Source organism: Taudactylus pleione, unplaced genomic scaffold (genome assembly GCF_031769625.1).
Source record: "Taudactylus pleione unplaced genomic scaffold, aTauple2 ptg000609l, whole genome shotgun sequence".
In the NCBI taxonomy this organism is placed as follows: Eukaryota; Metazoa; Chordata; class Amphibia; order Anura; family Myobatrachidae; genus Taudactylus; species Taudactylus pleione.
This window is the reverse complement of record NW_028285011.1, coordinates 991,943-1,017,692: the sequence shown is the minus strand read 5'-3', so window position 1 is coordinate 1,017,692 and position 25,750 is coordinate 991,943. Positions and strand designations below refer to the sequence as shown.

Genomic DNA, 25,750 nt, shown 5'->3' with positions numbered 1-25,750 from the left:
ACATCAAAGTCCATAGGGGCTGGCTGTGTTGTGCTGTGCTGCTGTTGTTAATAGGGGCTGTGTCCACTACTTCAAAGTCCATAGGGGCTGGCTGGACTGTGTTGTGCAGTCAGTTGTCCATAGGGGCTGTGTCCTCTCCAAAGTCCTGTGCAGTGTCCCAGTCCTAAAGGGGTGCTGTAGTGTTGTCCAGGGGGTGCTCTGTCCATCAGGGGTGCTCCCCCCAAGTGCTAAAAAAATAATATATTTTCTGTGTTTGTGAATTGTGTGCGCAGTAGCCGCACGTGCATCAACAAAAGAGTGCCAAGCGTGCGCCTGTGTCATAAGTAAAGGGCCGGCTGGCTTGACCGTTAAAGGGTGCTGTAACCCCCAAAGTACACTCCAGTCCAAACCAAAAAAATATATATTTTCTGTGTTTGTGAATTGTGTGCGCAGTAGCCGCACGTGCATCAAGAAAGGAGCAGCGCCAAGCGTGTGCCTGTGTCCCATAAGTAAAGAGCCGGCTGGCTCATTTCTTAAAGGCTGGTGTAACCCACAAAGTGCACTACTCTCCAGCAAAAATAAAAAACTATTTTCTGTGTTTAGCCGCACGTATATATCAAATCGATATAACATAAATGGAGGACCAAACTTTCTCTGATAAAAATAAAATAGAGAAAGATCAAGAACCACTTCCTCCTAGTGCTGAAGCTGCTGCCACTAGTCATGACATAGACGATAACATGCCATCAACGTCGTCTGCCAAGGGCGATGCCCAATGTCATAATAGAGGGCACATACAATCCCAAATGACAAAGTTCAGGAAAATGACCTTGAAAAAAACATTTAAATCAGCTGAAGAGAAACATAAACTTGCCAATATGCCATTTACGACACGGAGTGGCAAGGAACGGCTAAGGTCGATCCCTAGTATGTTCATGACTAGTGGTTCAGCTTCACATGACGATGGAAGCCCTCCTCCCACTAAAAAAATCAAAAGAGTTAAGCTGGCAAAAGCACAGCGAAGAACTGTGCTTTCTAAGAAGATATCACAAATCCCCAAGGAGAGTCCATGTGTGGTGGTGGTTGCGATGCCTGACCTTCCCAGCACTGGACGGGAAGAGGTGGCTCTTTCCACCATTTGCATGCCCCCTGCAAGTGCTGAAAGGAGCACCCACAGTCCACTTGCTGATATGCAAATTGAAGATGTCACTGTTGAAGTACAACAGGAAGAGGATACTGGTGTAGCTGGCGCTGAGGAGGAAGTTGGCGAGGAGGATTCTGATGGTGATGTGGTTTGTTTAAATCAGGCTCCGGGGGAGACAGTTGTTGTCCGTGGGATGAAAAAGCCCATCACGGTCATGCCTGGGCAGAAGACCAAACATTCCACCTCTTTGGTCTGGCAATATTTCTATCCAAATCCGGACAACAACTGTCTTGCCATATGTACCTTATGGAAAGGTGGAATAAGTAGGGGTAGGGACGTTAACCACCTAGGAACATCCTCCCTTATACGGCACCTGCAGCGCGTTCATTATCAGTTACTGTCAAGTTCAGAAACTTTGGCTAAGACCGTAAGCAGTCCAGGGACACCTAAATCCCGTTGTCCTGTTGTATCCAAGTGCCTGCAAACCACACTGTCAACTCCCTCCTCGTCAATTTCCTCCTTAGTCAGGATCGGAAGTAGTCCTGCAGGCCATGTCACTGGCATGACTGACTCTCCTATCCCGGATTCCTCCGGAGGATCCTGCATTGCTACGCCTACTGCTGCCGCTGCTGCTGTTGCTGCTGCTGGGAGTCGTTCATCATCCCAGAGAGGAAGTAGGAATACCACTACTTTTACTAAACAATTGACCCTCCAACAGTCCTTAGCGAGGAGGATGAAGTACGACAGCAGTCATCCTGAAGCAAAACGTATAACTGAGGCCTTGACTGCTATGTTGGTGTTAGACGTGCGTCCGGTATCCGCCATTAGTGCAGTGGGATTTAGACAATTGCTGGAGGTAGTGTCCCCGGTTCCAAATCCCGTCTAGATTCCACTTCACTAGGCAGGCGATACCGAGACTGTACAGAAACGTCAGAAAAAGTGTCCTCAGTGTCCTGAAAAATGCGGTTGTACCCAATGTCCACTTAACCACGGACATGTGGACAAGTGGAACAGGGCAGACTAAGGACTATATGACTGTGACAGCCCACTGGGTAGATGTATCACCTTACGCAGCAGCGTCACCAGTCGCAGCATCTCAGAAACGCCAGCTCGTTCCAAGGCAGGCTACGCTGTGTATCACCGGTTTCAGTAAGAGGCACACCGCCGACAACCTCTTAGTGAAACTGAGGGAAATCATCGCCCAGTGGCTTACCCCACTTAGACTCTCCTGGGGATTTGTGATATCTGACAACGCCACCAATATTGTGTGGGCATTACATCTGGGCAAATTCCAGCACGTCCCATGTTTTGCTCACACAATAAACTTGGTGGTGCAGAATTTTCTGAAAAGCGACAGGGGCGTGCAGGAGACGCTTTGGGTGGCCCAAAAAATTTCTGGCCACTTTTGCCATTCAGCGACTGCGTGCCGAAGACTGGAGCGCCAGCAAACACTCTTGAACCTGCCCCGCCATCACCTGAAGCAAGAGGTTGTGACGCGGTGGAACTCAACCCTCTATATGCTTCAGAGGATGGAGGAGCAGCAAAAGGCCATTCAAGCCTATACATCCACCTATGACATAGGCAAAAGAGGGGGTATGCACCTGACTCAAGCGCAGTGGAGAATGATTTCCGTGTTGCGCAAGGTTCTCCAGCCCTTCGAACTTGCCACACGTGAAGTCAGTTCAGACACTGCCAGCTTGAGTCAGGTCATTCCCCTTATCAGGCTTTTGCAGAAGCAGCTGGAGAAAGTGAAGGAGGAGCTAAGACAGAGCGATTCCGCTTGGCATGTGGGACTTGTGGATGAAGCCCTTCATTCGCTTTGCCAGGATTCCAGGGTGGTCAATCTGTTGAAATCAGACCACTACATTTTGGCCACCGTGCTCGATCCTAGGTTTAAAGCCTATGTGGTGTCTCTCTTTCCGGCCGACACAAGCCTGCAGAGGTGCAAAGACCTGCTGGTGAACACACTGTCAGCTGAAGCGGAACATGACACGTCAACAGCTCCTTCTTCATTTTCTCCCGCAACTGGGGCTGCCAGGAAAAAACTTAGGTATCCTAAGCAACCCACTGGCGGTGATGCAGGGCAGGCAGGACCAAGTTTGGACATCTGGTCCGGACTAAAGGACCTGGTAACAATTTCTGACATGTTTACTGTCACTGCATATGATACTGTCACCATTGACAGAATGGTGGAGGATTACATCGGTGACAGCATCCAAGTAGGCATGTCAGACAGTCCATACCTGTACTGGCAGGAAAAAGAGGCAATTTGGAGGCCCCTGTACAAACTGGCTCTATTTTACCTGAGTTGCCCCCCCTCCAGTGTGTACTCCGAAAGAGTGTTTAGTGCAGCCGGGAACCTTGTCAGCGAAAGGCGTAGGAGGTTGCTTCCATAGAATGTGGAGAAGATGATGTTCATCAAAATGAATTATCAGCTCTTCCAGGGAGACCAGCCTCCAGAACGTACAGAGGGACCTGTGGTGGTGGATTCAAGTGGGGATGAGTTAATACTTTGTGAGGATGAGGATGTACACACTGAAGAGGGTGAGGAATCGGTGGATGAGGAGGATGAGGATGACATCTTGTCTCCGTAGAGCCAGTTTGTGCAGGGACACATTAATTGCCAGCTTGTTTTGTGGGGGCCCAAACGAACCAATCATTTCTTCCACAGTCGTGTGGCAGACCCTGGCACTGAAATGATTGGTTTGTTAAAGTGTGCATGTCCTGTTTATACAACATAAGGGTGGGTGGGAGGGCCCAAGGACAATTCCATCTTGCACCTCTTTTTTTTCTTTGCATTATGTACAGTTTGGGGCCTAGTTTTTCAAACTGCCATCCTGTCTGCCACTGCAGTGTCACTCCTAGATGGGACACGTGTTTGTGCCGCCCACTCGTGTCGCTTAGCATAGTCATCCAGCTACCTCGGTGCAACCTTTTGGACATAAAAACACTATTGTGAGGTGTGAGGTGTTCAGAATAGACTGGAAATGAGTGGAAATTAAGGTTATTGAGGTTAATAATAGCATAGGAGCAGAAAAACCTACACATTCTGTGATTTTAGCTGTTTTTATGCTTTTTTTCAAAAAAATACAGATCCAAAACCCAAAACCCAGAACCCAAAACACGGAAGGGTGGTTTTGGCAAAACTAATCCAGATCCAAAACACGAAGAAAGATCCAGATCCAAAACACGAAAAGTGGCCGGTGCACACCCCTAATAAATATATATATATATATATATACACACACACACACACACACACACACTATACAGTGTACAGTATGAGTCCCATACACCCATTCAACTTTGGACTGATTTCACTTGTGTAATACTATTTGCTAGTCTTCAAACTCAGGGCCCCATTTAAAAACAGGGCATAACCCCTTTAGGACTCGCTAAACACGTTATGTCATCTATTCTGTATTCAACAAACAGCAGCAATCGGAGATTACCGGTGTTTGCTACTGCATCGCTATCACCATCTTTTGCCAGCAATGGGGACCCAGCTCTGTCTCTCTGACTTCAGCAAAGCCTTCCAGGCACTGCCTGGTCCCCGCCTGGTTACAATGCCATGCACATGTGAAAACAAAATGTTGCGCATGCGCATTACACAGTAGCCCGTCGCTCTCAGCTTTAGACTGCCAGCAGCCGAGCGAAGACCTCGCCAATGAGGTGGACTTCGCTGGACCTTGCTGGAGGGGTAAGTATTGATAAATACTAGTGGAATTTTTATTTTTTATTACTTTGATACTAAATGAAAAATTTTGCTGGTATTTAGGTTTGTTTATAAATGGGGCCCTCAAAGTGGTAGAACTTTTGCTATTCAGCTTCTTTATATTTTTCTGAAAGTATGCCAGAGGTTTCCAAACGTGGTCCTCAAGGCACCCCAACAGTTAAGGTTTTAGAGTTATCCATGATTGAGCACAGGTGGTTAAATCAAATTGACTGAGGTGCTAATTAAGTCATCTGTGGTAAAGTATGGATATATATTTAAAACCTAGACTGTTAAGCTGGCCACACACTAGACCAACTTACATCCAACCAGCCAACTTGTTGATTGGTTGGAATGAAAATCTGGTAAGGAATGGGAGTAACTGATGATCATCAATTTGCTCCTAAATGCCAGGAAACAGATGAAAATGGCCGTCAGACAAGTTTGTTAAATGTTTGATCTAAACAATTTGTTCAAACTACTGTTTTTGTAAATTTTCCAGCGATTGGGAGCAAATTGCTGATTGTCATTTGCTTTTATTCCTTACCAGATTTTCATTCCAACCAATCAACAAGTTGGCTGGTTGGATGCAAGTTGGTCTAGTGTGTGGCCAGCTTTAGGGTGCCTTGAGGACCGACTTTGGGAAACTCTGTAGTAAGCATATTTATTATTGCTACACTCAAGAGAACCAGGCAATATTATTATAGAGTAGATGTCTGGGGTTGGACAATTCTTAAATATGACAACCATTGCAGAAAAAGTATTTTTCTTATTTTTACCATTTTCCTATACATAATGTTTATACTAAAAATATATGTTATTATATGCTATTAAAACAAAGCACGAACTTTGCCAGGGAAAATTTTACATTTATTGGGGTACACTTGCAAAATTATATAAATAAAATATATTGTGTTCATAAAAAAATTTACACTAGAATTAGAGCTTAAGTCTACTTACAAATTAATCTATTCATCTCTTTCTTACTTCACTTTCAAAATCAATAGGTGCCATTCAATATCACAAGTTAATAAAATAGGTAAAGCTGCATCTATTAAATTGGATTCTCAAAACCAATCTCATCCTGCTGGCAGTACATAATTGGTATTTTAAAAACCAATGAGGAAAAGGGAGGCAAAATGGGAAATAATGCTTAGCGGGCTGTCAGTTAATTACCTGAACATAAATAGAAAATAACAATTTAAATACAAAAATAATATTCAAACTGTGTGATTAGTGGATTAAAACAAAAACTGCTTCAAATGTTCACATAACAGCCCCCTCAGCACATGTTTGGAAATAAATCCTTCACAAATGTCACTTTAGAAATTTAGCAATTTCTCATATATTAGTGCACATACCTGATCCACAATATACTTTGCCCTGAGAATGTATTACCTTGGCTGCAAGTATTAACTAATTTTGAAAATAAAAGACCTCCTACTGTAGTAGGTGATGACAGAGATTTTCTTAGTTTTATATATATATATATATATATATAATTTTTTTTTTCCATAGACAAAAAACCTTACGGTTTCACATGTCCCATTAAGGCTTCTTAGACATGATCTGAAATGTCAATGACATTCCGATCATTAAGGCTGATGCCTTAATGGACGTGTTCCTTGTGTAATACAGATATGGTATGCCATCACACTCTGTGGTTAACTGCAGATTCAGCACTCTCACAGAGTGAGATTGCTGTCACATAATTATGTGCTCATTGGAAAACACACATGCAGTCTATGCAGCTGAGGTCTGAGCAGAAGATAGAGCTGCACAGATGGGCTAAGAGTGGGGCGGATGGGGAAAGAGCGGTGTGGATGGGAGAAGACAGAAAAATATGGATCGGGTGGGCAGATTAAGCAGTACAGATGGAGGGGAGACAGAGTGATGCAGATCGGTGGAAAACAGTGGTGCAGATGAGGGGGACAAAGTGATGCAGTTGCATAGACTGCATGCGTATATTCCACTGAGCACACAATTCTGTGAATTAGCAGCTCCATCATTTTGTGAGTGACAGCAATCTCACTCTGTGAGAGTGCTGAATCTGCAGTTAACCACAAGGTGTGATGGCATACCATATCTTTATTGCACAAGGATCACATCCATTAAGGCATTAGCCTTATTGACCAGAATTTAATTGCTTTTTTGAGTTTGAGTGGCAGAAATTCAGTAGGTTTGGTGAAATTTTAGATCATGTCTTATGAAGCCTTAATGGGACATGTGAAACCGTAAGGTTTTTTGTCTATGGAATTTAATTGCTTTTTTAAATTTATGTCATTCATGTGTGCTTCTATTATAATCCTAATTTACTCTAGTATAAACCACCTAGCTCACTCATGTACTCCAGTATAATCTCATGTCATATCAATCATATTTGCCTCAGTTATAATACATTATTTACCCCAGTATAGACCTCCTAGCACACTCATGTTCCCCCCTGTATAATTTCTGTATGAGCAGTCTTGATGTATATTTGATACAATGCGTGCACACTATGCCGGGCTGTGAATGTGGGTAGGATGGGATTGCTAGGCATGCAAATTAATGTCTCAAGAGGCCGTGCAGCAGCATATACATAACCAGCAACACACCAGCAATGTACAGCCACACAATACACACAGAGAATATAATATAATATATACATGCATTTCTCTGTCCTTCTCCTGTCACCGAGTGACCGAGCATGACACCGACACAAAAACTAAATAAAGCCTCACAAATTCAGGACAGTTGAGTGCGTGGGAGTTGTAGTTCCTTGCATGCTGCTTAGAAATGGCTTCAACTGAGTAACACGTCCTTTATGGAACTACAGCACCCATCGCACCCAAGACACTGACAGTTAAGGTGCCCATCCACTAGACGATTAAGTTGAGCGATTGAATGATAATGATTGTTCAATCATTCAGAAATCATTTGCAAAAGTGTCTAAAATGACCAGCGATGCGCGTGCCCACTGGTAGTTTAGACATCTATCATCTTGCACACATGCTGGTCAACCTGATGATAACGTCAGGTTGAGCATGTTTGCAGATGATTGAAGAGCCTGCACTGAACGACTGCTCATTCAGTGCAGGCTCATCAGACTGACACACGACTGCACAATTACAATGTCATAATCGTGCAGTCGGTTTCATGAATGCAAGTGGATGGGCACCTTTACAACCACCTCAGCACCCCCTTCCCTGTGCTGCTGGAGGAGAAAATCTCTGGACACCACCACCAGCTACAGGTGAGTACCAGTGACTGAGCCATTGGTGCCAGTAGTGCGGGTGACCTGCTGCTTCTTTATGCAGGGTCGTGTTTAAAATGAGAAGGATGGCGTTTCTGTGTAGTTACATTACACATAGCAGAGGGGGCAGTGGCCAGTGCTGGTCTCTCATATGTACAATATGAGGAGACAGAACATGTATAGGATATATTAGCAAGTGTATATGACATATATATGTGACAGGACATGTATTGGATATATTAACAGGTGTGGATGACAGGACATGTATATATTAGTATATATTAGTAGGTGTATATATGCCAAACATATGTGAAGTGTTAGGAAATGTACATGGTATATTATACATATATGTCAGAGGAAGGGGGACACATGAGGCTGTCAGATACCGCCATCTTCCCGGACCCACCCTGACCGTAGTTTCGGTTTGTCTAACACCTGGTAATTAGTCTCAGCCTGAGCTTGGCTGCTCTGCTGCTGCCAGGATATCTGGGCATTTCCCCCTGCCCTCTGCCCGGAGACATGATCTGGACCGCTGTCCTCAACATTTCTGACCCGGTGTGTCCTCAGACGCCGCCATCTTCCCGGACCCGCCCTGACCGTAGTTTACATTTACTTCCCACAGAGAGCTGTCAGTCACAGCTGGCACACAGCACACACAGCCACCCTGTGTTTCATACCTGAGGGCTCAGTAGCAGAGGGCTACTTTAATCCACATTAATGTCTCACAAGAGGCTGTGCAGCAGTGTCTACACACTCAGCAACAAACCAGCAATGTATAGCCACACAATACACACAGAATATAATATATACATGTATTTATGTTATATCTCACAGCCTGTCTGAAACTATTATCTACATAGAATATCATGTTTCCCATCCCGGTCCTGCAAGCTACTCTGTACTGGGCTGCATTGTCTCCTGGAAGTGCAGGAGGTTCACCTGGCTGATGTACTGTATGATACACAAGGAGGTCCAACTGTGTGAAATATCTGGTAGATGGCAACAGAAATGTGCACCAGGGTGGGAGCACTTACTGCCACTCACAGCTGGATGGTACATTGCTCCCCATGGGCAGACACAGGCGGCTCAGCATAGTGGCATCACTCTGAGAAATCGGCATCACCGGATCAGTCAGCAAGAGTTTCGGTGTGAAGGATAGAAGTTGTAAGATGTGCAACCACCTCTTCTTGTTGGCGCCTTATTGCCCGCTTTCTGCTATCCCCAGCTAATGTGTCTCAACAGTGCAGCCCACTGCTCCCGAAGCCCTGGAGGTGTAGTCTTGGTAATTTTCCCCTGCCCTTTGCCTGGAGACATGATCCAGACCAGTCTCTTACTGACCCGGTGTGTCCTCCTGTGCAGGGGTGAGTCAATGTGACAGTGCCGGAGGGTGTGGAGGAGACCACCTACTGAGCATGCGCAGTTGAACTTCCCTATCTTTAAAAAGGGGAATATTTTGGCCAATTGTTAAAAAACTGTAACTTTCTTAATTACCTGAACCACAAAAGGCCCTCCACTGGAACAAGAACTCCCTAACAAAACAAACCTCAGTTCTACCCGTCCATGCCAAATGTCAGCTCAGTACGTCCAATAGCTTTTGAGATGTAGCCCCTCAAACACCATGCCCCCCATCTCAGGAATTCCTTATGGGAAAATTCCATTTATTTGATTTAGCCCTTAACATAAGGGCATGACCGTGCCATTATAATAAAGCACTTTTGAAATTTCTGTTGACTTTCCTCCTCTGAATAAATTAGTGACATTGTGATCATGTGCTGTATCAGATTCCTCTGGCACTGCTCGAACCAGAGGATTAAATTCATTAATGTGAGCGGTAGCAGGGATTATTACTGTGATAATGTGCCCACATCAACCCCAAAACACCCCCCTTCCCCACAGTATCACAAAAATGTATGTAATTTCCCTCCAGTTAACCTAATAAAATTGGGATGCGGGCTAAAGGGCAGCCATGTTTGTGCACCCAAGTGAAGCCACTGTACAGGAGGCCACCAACTGACATTGCTCAGCAAGTTGAAGCTCCCTATAGCTATAATGGGGCATTTGTAGGCTAATAGTTTAAAAACTAACTTTCTCAATTACCTGAACCCCAAAAGCACCTAATAAAACAAACCACAAGTCTAAATTTGTCCCGTACCCTGACTTATGCCTTCCCAAAAATACCCATAGAGAACAGCAGAAAAGTGGTCCTAATTGAGTGTGTCAGAAAAAACTGACAGTTGGAAATTTATATTACTCCCATATCATAATGTTTGTTTTGTTTTGCCCTGAAATTTGATATGCAGCACCGAGCGACAGTTCTACCAGTCCATGCCAAATTTCAGCTTGGTACCTCCAAACGCTTTTGAGGTGTAGCCCCTTAAAAAGCATGCCCCCTCCTCAGGAATTCTCTATGGGAGAATGCCGTTTTTTTGATTCTGCCTTAATATAAGGGCATGACTGTGCCCTTATAATAGATATATATATATATATATATATATATATATAACCACAGTAGCTTTACTTATAAATAACCTCTTGAAATCACACCTTATTATAGTTCTTGTGACTTAATCCTAAATGAACTTGCTACCATGTGTGTGATGTACACACAAAGCAAAGTTGATTCTTGCGAATGCAATGCAATGCACGTTTTTCAATTAACACAAATATCCAGAGCTAGTCACAACCACATTAATAAGAGATCTGTCAAAATATAGCAAGCATCAGCCACTTTATCCTAAATTTCATTCCATGTGTAGAGAAAGTATTCAAATCTGTCAAGAATGTAAAAGAGAAAGTACACACTATTCAACATGAAACACATTAGCAATAAATCATCATCTTCCTGAAATAAAAGGTATCATTTACTTACTTTTACAGCACAGTAATCAAAGAATCCCGTTTCTGAGAATACTGCCACCAAAATCATCTGAAAAATTACAAGTTTTTTTTTTAAGTATGTCTTTGATGTTTCAATATATCATAACAGATGCTTCAATTTCATGTAAGTCAGTTTGAAATTAATAATAATGAATTACAGTCTAACAACAATAATCCAAATGCCAAAAATGTTGTATATTTTAGACTTTTAAATACCCATACAAAACAATTCCATTGGAAATAACAGATGTAGAATCTCATGTTTAGATAGTTTGATAAACAATTTACAGTAGAATAATATACATGGTCCTATCAATCATTTCAGTACAAATAAGATCAAAATTGATTTATATTAAAAATAATAATCATCACTGATTGGGTGCTATGAACTATACATTATAGACAAATTGTAAGTTATATTTCTGGGACTTAAAAGCACCGTTCACTTTCAATCTAAAATAAAACTAAGAAATAAATGGAAAAAAAAACTATAATGGTACATTCAAAATATTGTGAACAACAATGTCTTATGTATTGTTACTGAAAACCTAGCCAAACTTTTTTTTCAAATGTATAATTTGAATTCAAGAACATTTTTTGAAATGTCTTAATTTTCTAAATCTTATACTCCTAAAAAATTTAAACGAAAAGGGGATTTTCTTAACCCCTTCAATGCAAATGTGGTAGGATTTATTTATGACAAAAAGAAAGAAAATGGGATCATATGAAAGTAGTAAACACTAAAAAGGATCAGCATATACAATAAGCAATTTGATAAAATGTACAGTATATACAAATATTAATTTAAGTAGTGTGAAATATCATGAAAAATAGTTTTCATTAAATAATTGTTCTGAGCATAAAAACACAAATACTTAAAGGCGATGATTCAGTTGTTTTTGTGCAGTGATAATTAACAGGTGCCTGATGAGCAGTTCAAAACCAGAACTTTTCGCACATTTCTGCTCGCAATCTCAGAAAGCTGCAGGCAGAAAATGTGGGCGGCCACGATATTTGCACCCAATCGGAGCAACAATTGAATTGCTCCGTCAGGCACACATTACTAAACAATTGAATTCCCCCTAGTACCGGCCAAACTTATTTTTTTTGGCAAGCGGATATAGATTTTGGCGCCCCTTAGTGGACCGCCATCTCAGCTCATTCATTCCCCCTCCCCATGGAGCCCCTCGCAGCCCAGCACACCCATCACAACCCCTCAAAGCCCCCCTCATCACAGCCCCTCACAGCAGCTCCCCTCCATCACAGCACCTACCTTACCTGCTTGCTCCTGTCCTGAACAGCAGCAGCAGAGGACTGGCATCAGGAAACTGGTCACAGTGACGCTGTCTGCTTTCTAATTTGCATGTAACTGGGTCAGGGCGTCCTCCTCCATGTGGCGCCCTACTCTGCCGTGTAACCAGCGTATATGTAAAACCAGCCCTGAACAGTGATATTCTTCTCCTTTACCTAATATTCTTGCACAGATAGTGTATGGTTTTGCCACTAACACACTGATGACAAATGACAAATTTCTTTCTCAGAGGGGAAAAAGAACAAACTTCAGTAGAGATCACTATCCAAATCTCCAAATGTCCTCGTGTCTCAGATTTGTCCAAAGAGAATTAGACCTTTTAATTTCTCTCAGTATATTCGATATCAGTATCCAATCACAAATGTGTAGACAACTGCTTGCAAAGTGAAAATTAATTAGGTCGCAGCTGTCGGCCCATTACTATATTCTACCATTTAACCTCTCTTTTAAAGTCAATTAAAGTTAATGTAAAAATCCAATCCTTCTTGGAATATGCATTTTATCTCCTTTACATCTCAACCAACAGTTTGAAAATTAGTAGATCCAAATTAGATTCAGTGATGGACGGTGATGTACAGGGAAGTGGCTGTGCAGTACCGTCCATCTAAAAGCAATGCAGCAGGAGGTGTCTTCCAATAGTCCTCCTACTTCTCATACACACTTTCCCCATGTTTTTTCCCAAATGTACCAGTTTTTTTAATTTGCAATCCTGTCTTAACTACAGGTAATTTTCTTGATTAAAAAAGTTACATTACAGATTATAAAGATACAGTACAGTACACATTTACATTTACAAGATTTACATTTTAAAGATCTGCAAAATAATAAAATAATATAGGTGTTTTGGTTAAATGTGCAAAATATATTTGACAATCACTTTCTGGCATGCCATTGAAATGTAACTTTTGTTGTTGAGTATGAAACGTTCAGATAAAATCCAAACAGCTACTCAGTTAGCCTAGCACTAAACTTCAATTAAAAGACAATTACTCTACACCTAACTTTCAACTGACCGTGACACTTCCATCTGGCATAGTCGTGTTATTAGACTTAATCATAATGAAACATATTTCACAAGTTACATGCTGCATTTATTAAATAGTGGGTACATTGTTAAGTATTTCATTCTTATACAGACAAGTTAAAAGCCCATATTAAACTAGAATATATTTGTAAATTAATTTTCTATAAACTATAAAATTATTTTTATTTGACGTGTGACATTTTATATGCAATTTTTCCCATCATAACAATCCAAAAGTCTTACATAATGACCAGCAGAAGTATATAATGTACGCCAAACTATGTCTGGGGCATTTGTTTTTTATCAATAGTCTCTGAAGCAAAAAATGAGGGACACATATTATCAGTTTATAAATACCAACATTGATTCTTTCTGGTACAAACTTAGTATAGCAAAACCATTTTAGGTATCAATTCATCCTAATATTACTGTACCACTGGATATCTATAAATCTAACACTGTTCCCAAGTGTATTCTAGGAATTCTGGTACACAGAAAAAAAAAAAAATGATCCCAAAATCCATTCAAAATTTGTTCTTTCCAAAATTCAGCCGCTGGGATATATTAGGGATGGCAATTGACCATCGATAGTAAACATTGATGGTTTACAGTCGATGGCCAACAGTTTTGCCATTGATGGCAGAGAGCCAATGGTTCTCTCTATTGATGGATAATTGGGAGCCAATAATTATTTTTTTTGTGGGTGGGATGAGCTTAGCCTCACCCCTGGTGGCCACTAAGCACCACCTCTGTATTTCAATGGTTTGCCATGCCCCCAACAGCGGTGGTTATCAAGTGGTGCAAACCATTGATTGTTCATCATAGACGGTTTTGTGCCATCGATAAAAATCACAGATGGACCCATCGATGATAAACCTCAATGAACAACCCACCGATACCCCTACCCTAGGACATATATAGCAGCATCCTGGCTTATCGATACTTATCCATTTTGATATCGTAAAAAATAAAGATTTTTGTTTTTTCAAAAAATTTAATTCGCAGTACACTAGGGACAGCCATCAACCATTGATGGTGTATAACCATTGATGATCTGTGCCTGATGGCAAGCACTGATGCAGCCTCTTTAATGGCAGCACCAGATGTTAACAATTGGTGGTGCAAACACGATGGTCGCGATCTGCACATGTGCAAAACCCAACCATCAATGGCTGCATCATCAATGGTTTTCTAATGATGGTTCCAAACTATCAGTCATTGATGATACACACATCGATGGCTAACACTACAGTATACCATACAAAATTGATAATTTTATTGTATACCATCTTCAAAAAAAAATAAATGGTTGAATAAGTTTTAAATATATGTTCTTGACCCAATTAAATCATAAGAATTTGAGCTTTTTTTTTTTTTAAATATTAGTTATGTGGATAAACTGAAATTTTGCGTCTTAAAGTTGGCCATACTCCAGGACGATATCGTTCCAACCAGCCAACAAGAAAGATAAGTAGGTGGACACTGGTACTTTTCTTACACTCACCTTTTTAGCAGAAGCAGGTCCTCCATTGTCAGTGCCAGGTCCCGCATCTCCAGCACCAGCAGCAGCGGGTCCCATGTCCCAGCGAAGGACCTGTGTCAGGTGGGGCAGGAGCCAGCTGGAACACGCAGCAGCAACAGTGATCACACTCCCCAACCCCCCCCCAGTACAAGTGGCGCTGCATCTATGAACTACTCTCACCCACACAGTCTGCAACCCCCTCTTTATCTATGTGCCCGATGTGCCCCATCCTCGCACACCTTCCCACCTGCTGCTGGCACCTGTTGCAAGCAATGGATGAGTACTAGTGGTTAGAATGCAGGTAACTTGATGCAAGGGTATATGATTCAAACCCAAGGCTAAAGTATTTATATTTAAATATTTTATATTTATATAAATGTTTATATTTCTAGAATAAATATATTTTTTTATAGTTTAAACCATTTTCCAGTGAGTGAGTGAGGGGTAAGCTGGGGTCAGAGATGGTCTCCACCGTGCTGCCTGTCAACCTGAGCGCCCACATAATGTCGGGCCCTAATACCCTATTCCTGACATGTTGCGCACCCATATAGTTCCTGTCCCCTCTCCCCTATCACCCTGTGTGCCCATATAGTTCTTGACCCGTATCACCCTGTGCACCCATATAGTTCCTGACACCTCACCCCTGTCGCCCTGTGTGCCCATACAGTACGGCATACGTAACACCCTCTCTCCAGATACCCTGTGCGACCATAGGACCTGATTCAGAGACTGAATCAATGGCAATTTTTACGCAGATTGAGCGATTGTTTGCCAATGTGCAAGTGCGAATGCTACACTGGAGAAGCGCAATGACTGTAATGTGATTACACATGGCATGCACAAAAAACCCACTTGCAAAGTGTAGTCAGTGTTTAGGGGTGGCTAGAAAAATGCAGATGTGTCAGACCATTTAAACATTGTTTCATGGGTATGCATAAGTTAGTCAATGCAATCTCCTGTACAGCATGAGACCTCTCTGCGTGTCAGGGGAGCTGCAGTGTTTGCGGCTGGTCAGACTTGACTTGCATGTTGCATGACTACCCAATGTGCATCGATGGTACCGATGTTAACACTGTTGCACATCATCATACAGATATGAGAAGGCAGCAGTAGGTGTCCCTAGGCTCAGGTATGCTTTGGAAGGCATGAGCAAATTTTTGGCAACTGCGATCCATGAGAGTATGCAGCTGCGTTTGCATTACTGTCCATCTCTGAATAAGACTTATATACCGCCTTACATCCTGTGAGCCCATATAGTGTATGATACCCTGTATGCCCATATATAGCCCCACACCTCTTCCTTGCAACCTTTGTTTTATACAGTTAACAAAAGTTACGGAGATATATATATATATATATATATATATATATACACAGTCAGGTCCATAAATATTGGGACATTGACAGAATTTTCAGATTTTGGCCTCTATTCACCTCCACAATGGTTTTGAAATGAAACAAACAAGATGTGCTTTAACTGCAGACTTTCAGATTTAATTTGAGGGTAATTACATCCAAATCGGGGAGACGGTGTAGGAATTACAACAGTTTCAATATGTGCCTCCCACTTTTTAAGGGGCCAAAAGTAATGGGACTATCAACTCAAAAGCTATTTCATGGAAAGGTGTGGGCTATTCCCACATTATTTCATTATCAATTAAGCAGGTAAAAGGTCTGGAGTTGATTCTAGGTGTGACATTTGCATTTGGAATCAGTTGCTGTCAACTCTCAATATGAGATCCAAAGAGCTGTCACGATCAGTGAAGCAAGCCATCATTAGGCTGAAAAATCAAAACAAACGATCAGAGAGATAGCAAAAACATTAAGTGTGGCCAAATCAACTGTTTGGAACATTCTTAAAAAGAAAGAACGCACCAGAGAGCTCAGCAACACCAAAAGACCTGGAAGACCACGGAAAACAACTGTGGTGGATGACAAAATAATTATTTCCCTGGTGAAGAAAAACCTCTTCACAACAGTTGGCCAAATCAGGAACACTCTCCAGGAGGTAGATGTATATATGTCAAAGTCAACAATCAAGAGAAGACTTCACAAGAGTGAATATAGAGGGTTCACCACAAGATGCAAACCATTGATGAGCCACAAAAACAGGAAGACCAGATTAGAGTTTGCCAAACAACATCTAAAAAAGCCATTACAGTTTTGGAACAACAACCTATTGACAGATGAGACAAAGATCAACTTGTCCCCGAGTGATGGGAAGAGAAGAGAAGGAAAGGAACTGCTCATTATCCAAAACATACCACCTCATCAGTGAAGCATGGTGGTGGTAGCGTCATGGCATGGGCATGTATGGCTGCCAATGGAACTGGTTCCCTTGTATTTATTGATGATGTGACTGCTTACAAAAACAGCAGAATGAATTCTGAAGTGTTTCGGGCAATATTATATGCTCCTATTCAGTCAAATGCTTCAGAACTCATTGGACAGCGCTTCACAGTGCAGATGGACAATGACCCGAAGCATACTGCAAAAGCAACCAAAGAGTTTTTAAGGCTAAAAAGTGGAATGTTATGCAATGGCCAAGTCAATCCCCTGACCTGAATCCAATTGAGCATGCATTTCACTTGATGAAGACAAAACTGAAGGGAAAATGCCCCAAGAACAAGCAGGAACTGAAGACATTTGCAGTAGAGGCCTGGCAGAGCATCACCAGCATCTGGTGATGTCTATGCGTTCCAGACTTCAGGCTATAATTGCCTGCAAAGGATTTGCCACAAAGTATTAAAAAGTGAAAGTTAGATTTAGGATTGTTTAGTTTGTCCCATTACTTTTGGCCCCTTAAAAAGTGGGAGGCACATATAGAAACCATTGTAATTCCTACACCGTTCACCTGATTTGGATGTAATTACCCTCAAATTAAATCTGAAAGTCTGCAGTTAAATCACATCTTGTTTGTTTCATTTCAAAGCCATTGTGGTGGTGAATAGAGGTCAAAATATGAAAATTCTGTCAATGTCCCAATATTTATGGACCTGACTGTATATACACACACATACATATGATTTCTTTAAATGATCAAACTGCAGATTTATTCATAATATTTTACTGAATTGGGCCCAAATAGCAACTATTTACATATAATAAACACAATCGACAATTTGGGGGGCATTTTTGGGAAAAAATATTAGCCAGATAAGGGGTTAAGAGGGCCCTCGGTTTAAAAGTAATAAATAACTACACATACTGACTTCAATTTTTTTAACATACATATTTAAAATTTGATTAAAACAAGCAGAAGTAGCAAGACACTGTCCATATACTTCTGTGACATCACAAGTTGGAGAGAAGTTGGCTGGTATGAAAAATAAGTTGGTAGGTTGGCTGGTCTTATGAAAAGTTGGTTAGATGTGTGGAGCACCGTTTTAGTTGGACAGACAAGTTGGACAGTTGGGTCAGTTGGACGGTTGGAGGAAAGTTGGTCTGATTTATGGCCTGCTTAACTACAAAAAAAAAGGGATAACTGCCATTCCAAAAACACCATTGACAATAAAATACTTAGACAATAAATGTATTTTTTGACAACAAAATATTGAATCTAGATAGAGCCAAAATAAGTGAAGATGTGCCCTGTTGTATAAACACAATATATATCGCAAACCATTTTTGTAGTATTATACTTAGAGTATTAACGGTATCTACGGTTTAAAGATCCTATTGCATCAGCATGGATTCTCAATGAAGTAAAGAACTATAAAAGTATGGCTTGGTTGCTATTCTTTACGTTTCTTTTGTGAATAACTGAAAACCGGTTCTCCTCTGTGAACATTTTAGGTTGCACATTTCAACTTGAGGACTACTCCTTAAATGTGGGAACTTTATGTATTGAATAGAAGGATTCGTGAATAACCTTAATTTAAGCAAAGTAAACTTTTTCTTGTGAAATAGCTTTCATACAGAAATTTGGTGTCAGTTTGTAATGTTTATTGTGTCAGTTAGTCATGATAGCTATCTTGGCAATTGTATACACACCGTTTATGATACAAAACCTCAAACTCCAATTAACACTATCTCATGTTGGATATTGCTCAGAACCAACATTTATGTTGAAACAAAAATGTGAAAGAGGAAAGGTGTCAATTTTTACTACATGGCACAATTAGTTTTGCGTGGATATCTTTAACTTGATATGTCCTAGGAGTTGAACGTTTACAGAAAAATGCCATCATCTATAAAGAACTTTTGTTGTAGTGTTCTTCGGAAGCTCAAAGAATAGTTAAAATATTTAGGGGGCTTTTATTTCAGAACACCTGAAAATCATTAGACCAATTCTAAAATTAACACATATTTCAATATTGTTGAATTGCTTTCTAATTACTCAAAAAATCTTATAGTCCCTTACAAACATATGCATTCTTTTTGGTCTGACTAGGAAAAAAAATATCTGGGTGCTCTGTGATCAATTGTTAGTAGCCCAGACTATTCCTTAATCATATACACTTTTACAATAGAGGTATAGACACTACTGAAGCACATGTTTTGCTTTTCCTGAATATCACTACAACCATGACTATCCCATCCCCAAAAATAGTATTAATAAAAAATTATATATATATATATATATAGAAAAACTGAATGTGATGTGCTATTTACAAGCGTGGAGTATAAGTGATCAACGTATCAATGCTATATTCAGCATTTTCTTCAGGAATGCTGAATATAGCATTGAAACATTTGATCAGTTAAACCGATTGTGATGTGTTATTTACAAGCATGGAGTGCGGCACCATATAGAATCTATACATTGTGAATTTGTGGGGGCAACCAGCTAAGTATTTGTGTGTGTGTGTGTGTGTGTGTATAATATATATATATATATATATATATATATATATAATGTACACATACATACATACATACATACACAGTATACCTACTTAGTGCAATTGCTATCTAGGTGTGGAAATACAGATACATTATTGTGATGCCACTTACTGTTTTTGTAAAAACACTACAGTACAAGTGGAAATTAGACACATTTTGAACATTTTGAAACATCTGAAAGGGAGTTAATGCTTTCACTTACTCTCTTCAGGAAATGAGTTCTTCTGCTAGAACATACAGAAAGACAACAAAATCCATCACAAAATAATAATAATAATTGAATAGCTTCAGGCGTTAAAATTGGAGTATTAGCTGCACAGAAAACTCCATGGCTAATTGAATCTGACCCCCAATAGTTGCAGAACTGTGGGGATCTTAATCCATTTTCAAAAATCTTCTGAAAAAGGATTAAGATCCCTGCAGTTATAATAGATTTGAGTAATAATAATTGTCAGACTATTATCAAAACTTCCTTATAGTGAAAGAAGAAATAAAATCTATTATAACTGTAGGGATCTTAATCCTTTTTCAGAAGATTTTTGAAAATGGATTAAGAGCCCCACAGTTCTGCAACTATTGGGGGTCAGATTCAATTAGCCCTGGAGTGTTCTGCGCAGCTAATACTCCAAATTTAACGCCCAAAGCTATTCAATTATTTGCCAATAAATCTTTGTTAACCCATAGATTCGAGGTTAAGTGCCTGAATCTATAGGTTACCACGTGCGGTAAGATCCAGACAGTGCAATTAACATGGATTTTTCCCCGCAGCTCATGAGGCTGCCAGAAAAATATCCATATTAAATGCACCCTTTGGGTTTTACCATGCATGTTAGCAACACTAATTGAATAGCTCAGGGCAGAGCTTTAGCCATGAGGTTTAACTGAACGTGCCCCATGGACCGAAAACACTAGCAGTATACCTTAATGTTGCTATATTGCTTCTGCCTGATTATGAGCCACTGGAATATTGGCAGGAGCAGCTTTACCATTACCCAGAATTGACCAAATTTGTATTTAAAATCATAACCTGCCCAAGTTTTAGCGTATTCACTGAATATATGTTCAGTGTTGAAATGGAAACAAAAAAAAGGGCAGTTCTACCCAAAGAATACTGCCATTTATAAAAATTAATCAATGGATAACCTCTACTTTAACCTTTTAAACACACAATTCACAAAAACAATTGGTGTTATCTAAACAATTGTACTGTACATGATAGGTATGACATTACATTGATTTGGAGCAAAGACGTTCAACAACAGTTGACACTTGATTATATAATCTATTAAACTACAAATGCAATTTACTATACCTTTTTGTTTTATGTACAGTACATGACTATATTAGAATCCTTGATCTATGAGGACAATGACAATGAGTAAAAAGTTAAAGGCAGAGTGCAAAACACTCCTGACAACACCTTGACTTTTTCAGGTGTGTTCAGTTTAATGTCAAAGTGCATCAGTTTCTAAAGCATAAAGTTTTGGAGTTTAATATATGACTACTAGCAGGGTTAATCTGTTTGATACACAAGCAGCAAATGATTAACAAAGTTGTCAGTGGCTACTGATGTCAACACTAATTTCCTTTTTAACTCCATTGTAGCCATACACAAATAGGTCAACTCCCTACTCAGCTGAAATAGGAATAACACCTGCAGAAGACTCACATATAATGTGATTCCTTCTACCCCATGAGACCTTTTTCCTAATTTAGCTGAGTATACAATGTTGTGTAGGTACTGTAGTAATTATTTTGTTGTACATCTTGTGGGATTACCTATTCTTGAAAGTTCTGATGGAACAAACCCACAGGAGTGCAAACAGGGATGGGGTTGCACCCCAGAGATAGTAGTTGCTACACTGGCTAGTGAACATGGGGGTCTGACTTCTTGGGACATCTTGTGGTAAGACATGCATGCACTTAGGCACTCACAAGGTTTCTTTAGGATTACAGTGAACATAAACCAGCTGTGGGGCCTATTAGTGTGTGAAAATCTCTGACCTGATTTGTGAATTTCATCAGAAGCCTGAGCACACTCTGCCAAAAAGGTAAAGAGCACCCATTCAAGGTATGTCATTACTTATAGGTGCCAGGGTAATGGATCATGGTGTCTCTACCTTAGAACAAGAATGGACTGTGACCAGATTACAGCCCCATAGGTTGGTGTTTTCCACTGCTTGTGGAAGTGGTGCAAGGCATAGGTCTCCACAGTAAAAGGTAGCTGCATGCAAACATTTTGTAAAGTTAAGGGTACTGCGGCATTGGATTCAACACTTTCAGCATTACTTATAACAAAACCATCGCAGGATATTTTCAACTGGGCTGCAATTGTTTTATAAACCAGCAAGGCAGCACCAGGACCTGTACCATTGTGTCCGAAGTGTTAGTGTAATGGTATTGAACATTTGCAGTGTTATTTCCCACTAATGATAGTAAGTGTGGTCAGAGTCGATGCAAAGTTTTATAAATAAGTACAGTCAGGGTTAGAGCCAAACATTTGCTATGCTGGGATACCAAAGAGTTGTCAGTAAGCACAATCAGGGCTAATGGAATGAGTTCAGTACATTTGGAAGCCATAGGATTATAGATAAGCTCAGTTATAGTTGTGGCCACTCCAAAGGTACAGCCAGTTTCTTGGATTGATATAATGGCTGAGGCATGCAAGACACCAGTGAGGATGTGATCCTCTAGTCAATAAAATTACCTCTGTCAGAGAATTTATGATGTGGGAACATGACCTGTTTGGAGAAATCTCCTCTTTTTCATGTATTACTTGGGTGTGTCCCATTAATTTAAGTTTACCATGGATTTTATAATGAAATACTGTATGGCAGCCCAACATTCCCAATCATTTTGTCTGTATATTTTTTCAGTGACAGCTTGGGAATCTTGGCAAAGACACCCGGTTAGAAATAGCCACACTATACACCATTCGAAGGTATTTATTTTTGCAGTCTCTACCAGTGTGACTACAGAGTTAATCCATTAATGTAAGGCTGCAATGAAGTATTTATAGGAAATGAAAAGAATAATAATGCCATTATTTCCATAGCAGACATACTGTACCACATAGTCCTAATCAACCAAAAATAATGTTGGTCTTACTGTTCTCTGTATGCTTAAAACATATAGTAATCCATGTTCCTATTGTTAGCAGCAATAAAGCACATGCTGCTCCTATGCTATATTTAAAAGTGACCTTTACTTCAATTTGGAGCAATTTTAGTTTTGGAAGCATTTTCATAATGTCTTATCCTTTTCTCAAATATCACAAAACTTGTAAATGCCATTCTGCTTAAGTTTAACTACTTAAAAAAGACATATGCAGGAAATTATGGCTTATATCAATGTGTTATGATTTGCGACTTAAGATTCTTCCTTGTAACATGTTACATTGCTATGATATCTCCTATTACTCCATAAAACTTATACTTTATCGACCATATATTTTATGTATGAATCTTTTCACAATGGAACTGGATGCTCAAAACGCATTGGTCATCAGAGCAGATATGGGGCTTGAGTAACAATAATCACTGAACCATTTTTAGCCGCAATGCATTTATTGTCACGTGGCAAAATGATGATAGGTGGTAGATAGCCACATGTGATGGTGCTGTAAGGTAATATGGTCAACAAAATTCCAGGACCCTTGATGGTAAATTAGCAATGGAGCCAAATGTTGTTAGAGAGAGCAGTATTCCAAAAGTCTGAAGGTATACACCAAAAATAAGTCCACCTGACACATTTCACAGAGTCTATCAGCTTCTCATGAGGCAAGTCTATTATTTTCTCTAACATTTGCCTCCAGTGCAAATGTCTATTTTTTCGCAATTATTATTTTGTAATAACAGGAATAGAGGTCTAATTTCTTTTGGGAACAGCTCACATACACAGTGAAAAAAATGCCTACTACTACAACCCTGTACTCCTAATGGTATTTTTTTAGACCAACTAAGCCTTCACCATCTCCCTAAACTCCCCTGTATAAAATGGCACCTGATCATGAGGGAGGGACTGTTATATGCAATCCTAAAACACGCAAGATCTGACATTTCTGGGAAAATTACATTGTGCCGCGTTCTGAGATCAGAGCTTGGCGGGAATACCCGAGCTGGGACTCTGATTCACTTAGAACCTTTAAGTTTGGAGGAGTTCAGTTTTCTGGAAAACCAAATTGCTCATTTCTACTTTTAACTGCAATTTGATGGGTTGTATTTTTCTTCCAGGTCTCAAAATATGTATTGTCATTTAAGTTTTGCTGGTTTTAAATAATGCAGTTTGATATCCGCTTTTCACTTCGATAGAGTACATGGCTTACAAACTGCACATAAACAGTGATTTCATTTCTTCGCATTGAACCAGGTACTATATATAGAGTACTAAAGACCACTTTATTACCCCCTAATGGACTATGCCAGCAACATAGTGCATTTTTATGCACAGTATATTGCTCTACTCCATACCTCAGTAAGTTGGACGGTAATTTTCTTAGAAATCTGCTTTTTATCACTGGATGCTTTTTGTCTACCCACCACTCTTTTATATGTGACCAGAGGTCAGAACTACTAAGTGCTTGGGCTCTGGCCTCTCTGGGAAGGAAGGGGGAGGGCCTGTGAGTGAAGGGAATCCACAACCATGTCCCCCAAGATGGCACAGTGACATCTACATGTAACCATAGCCCCCCAGGCACTGGGAAATGCCTGATGCCTTGGCAGCGCTGCATACTACACTACAGACAAAATATCTAATTTCTCTGTTGGTTCCTTTCTGTCTGGTATCCCCATAGACCTTTATGTGGATGTGGGGTAATTCTAACAAATGGTAAAAAGTAAGGCTTTTTGCCAATAGTAAATGCAATCTCTGGAGGGTAATGGGGGACCAGTAAAGCCAGAGAGGCTTTGCTGCATCCCTTCTGGGTAAAATGACTATGTGCATGTTAGTCATACATGCACATATCCTATTAACACATCGCCAGAAGCATTAGGATGCCCCCCAACCGGGATCAAAACCTCACTGAAGAAGAGCCCCAGCTTGGTATATTGCAGCATATGAACATTATATATTGTTGTGATATGATGCAATACATAATGATTCTTAATTAAGGGGCATAGTAAAATAAAAACCTATGTCTGTATACTCAAAATATAACGCAGAACCCTACTATGGCTTCCAATGATCCTAGCTTATCTGTGTCCCATTAAACAAATTATTTTGCTTTTCTTTTTATTCTTGCATCAGTCCCCAAATCACCTATTTACCTCACCCTCCTTCACTAACCTACAGTATTCCTCATAAATTAATGTCATTTTTTTTCCTCCTATGGTTATCCTAGTCCCATCCTGCTCACTCTCAATCGTCAATAAATTACACAGCTCTCCTGAAAGGTCTCAACCAGGATAAAAGTACAGGTCTCCACTTACATCATGTATTTCAGTCACAAGTAAATTTGAAACTAGCTTCTAATGTTTTTAATTTATTAAGGCAATATCACAATAATCTTCAAATGCAGATTGCACTACATTGTGTACAGTTAATCCTTTTGAGTATTTGTTTTGTTGAAGATTAGTCAGCCTTATGCTTTTTTTAACACTTGCACTAGCATTGCTTCTTTAGATGCACTATAAAATTAAATACTTACCCTGTTACCCATGCCAGAATTCAGCTCATCATGTAATGCTAAATTATCATCATCTGTTAATCCTTGAGCATTTTTAAATAATCATCCTCATTACCCCTCTAGATGATCACCACATCCAATATTACAGTCAATCTCATCTTTGAACTGCTTCAAACTATAACCGCCATTTGTCATCAATTTCACATGTACTGAGTTTTCACCAGTTCTTGGACTTGACATTGTCTTCATAACATGCAAAAGTGTGACTAAAGAGAGAACTATGTCATGGTTTTACAAAGTGGATGGTAGAGATTCAAGAACCGAATTGTCTGAACATTCAACATGAAATAACCAGTCCATAATGTAATGTGTGGCTCCTATCTACAAGGTTTCAACCTATGTATGGATGGACAGATAGTGTATTTTTTCCCCTTTTGCACCTTCAATAGTCAAACAGATATGTCAGTTAATACATTC

The 25,750-nt window shown here is 40.2% G+C and overlaps 1 protein-coding gene across 2 annotated transcripts in view; it reads right to left on the bottom strand.

The window, feature by feature from the left end:
- Positions 1 to 25,750, bottom strand: part of OCA2 (OCA2 melanosomal transmembrane protein) — a 296,067-nt gene that overhangs the window by 131,532 nt on the left and 138,785 nt on the right. For both annotated transcript variants that reach the window (XM_088454034.1, XM_088454035.1), the window contains exon 12: positions 10,940 to 10,996. In XM_088454034.1, coding sequence (XP_088310160.1) covers positions 10,940 to 10,996 — 57 coding nt within the window. The remainder of the gene's footprint in view (positions 1 to 10,939; positions 10,997 to 25,750) is intronic.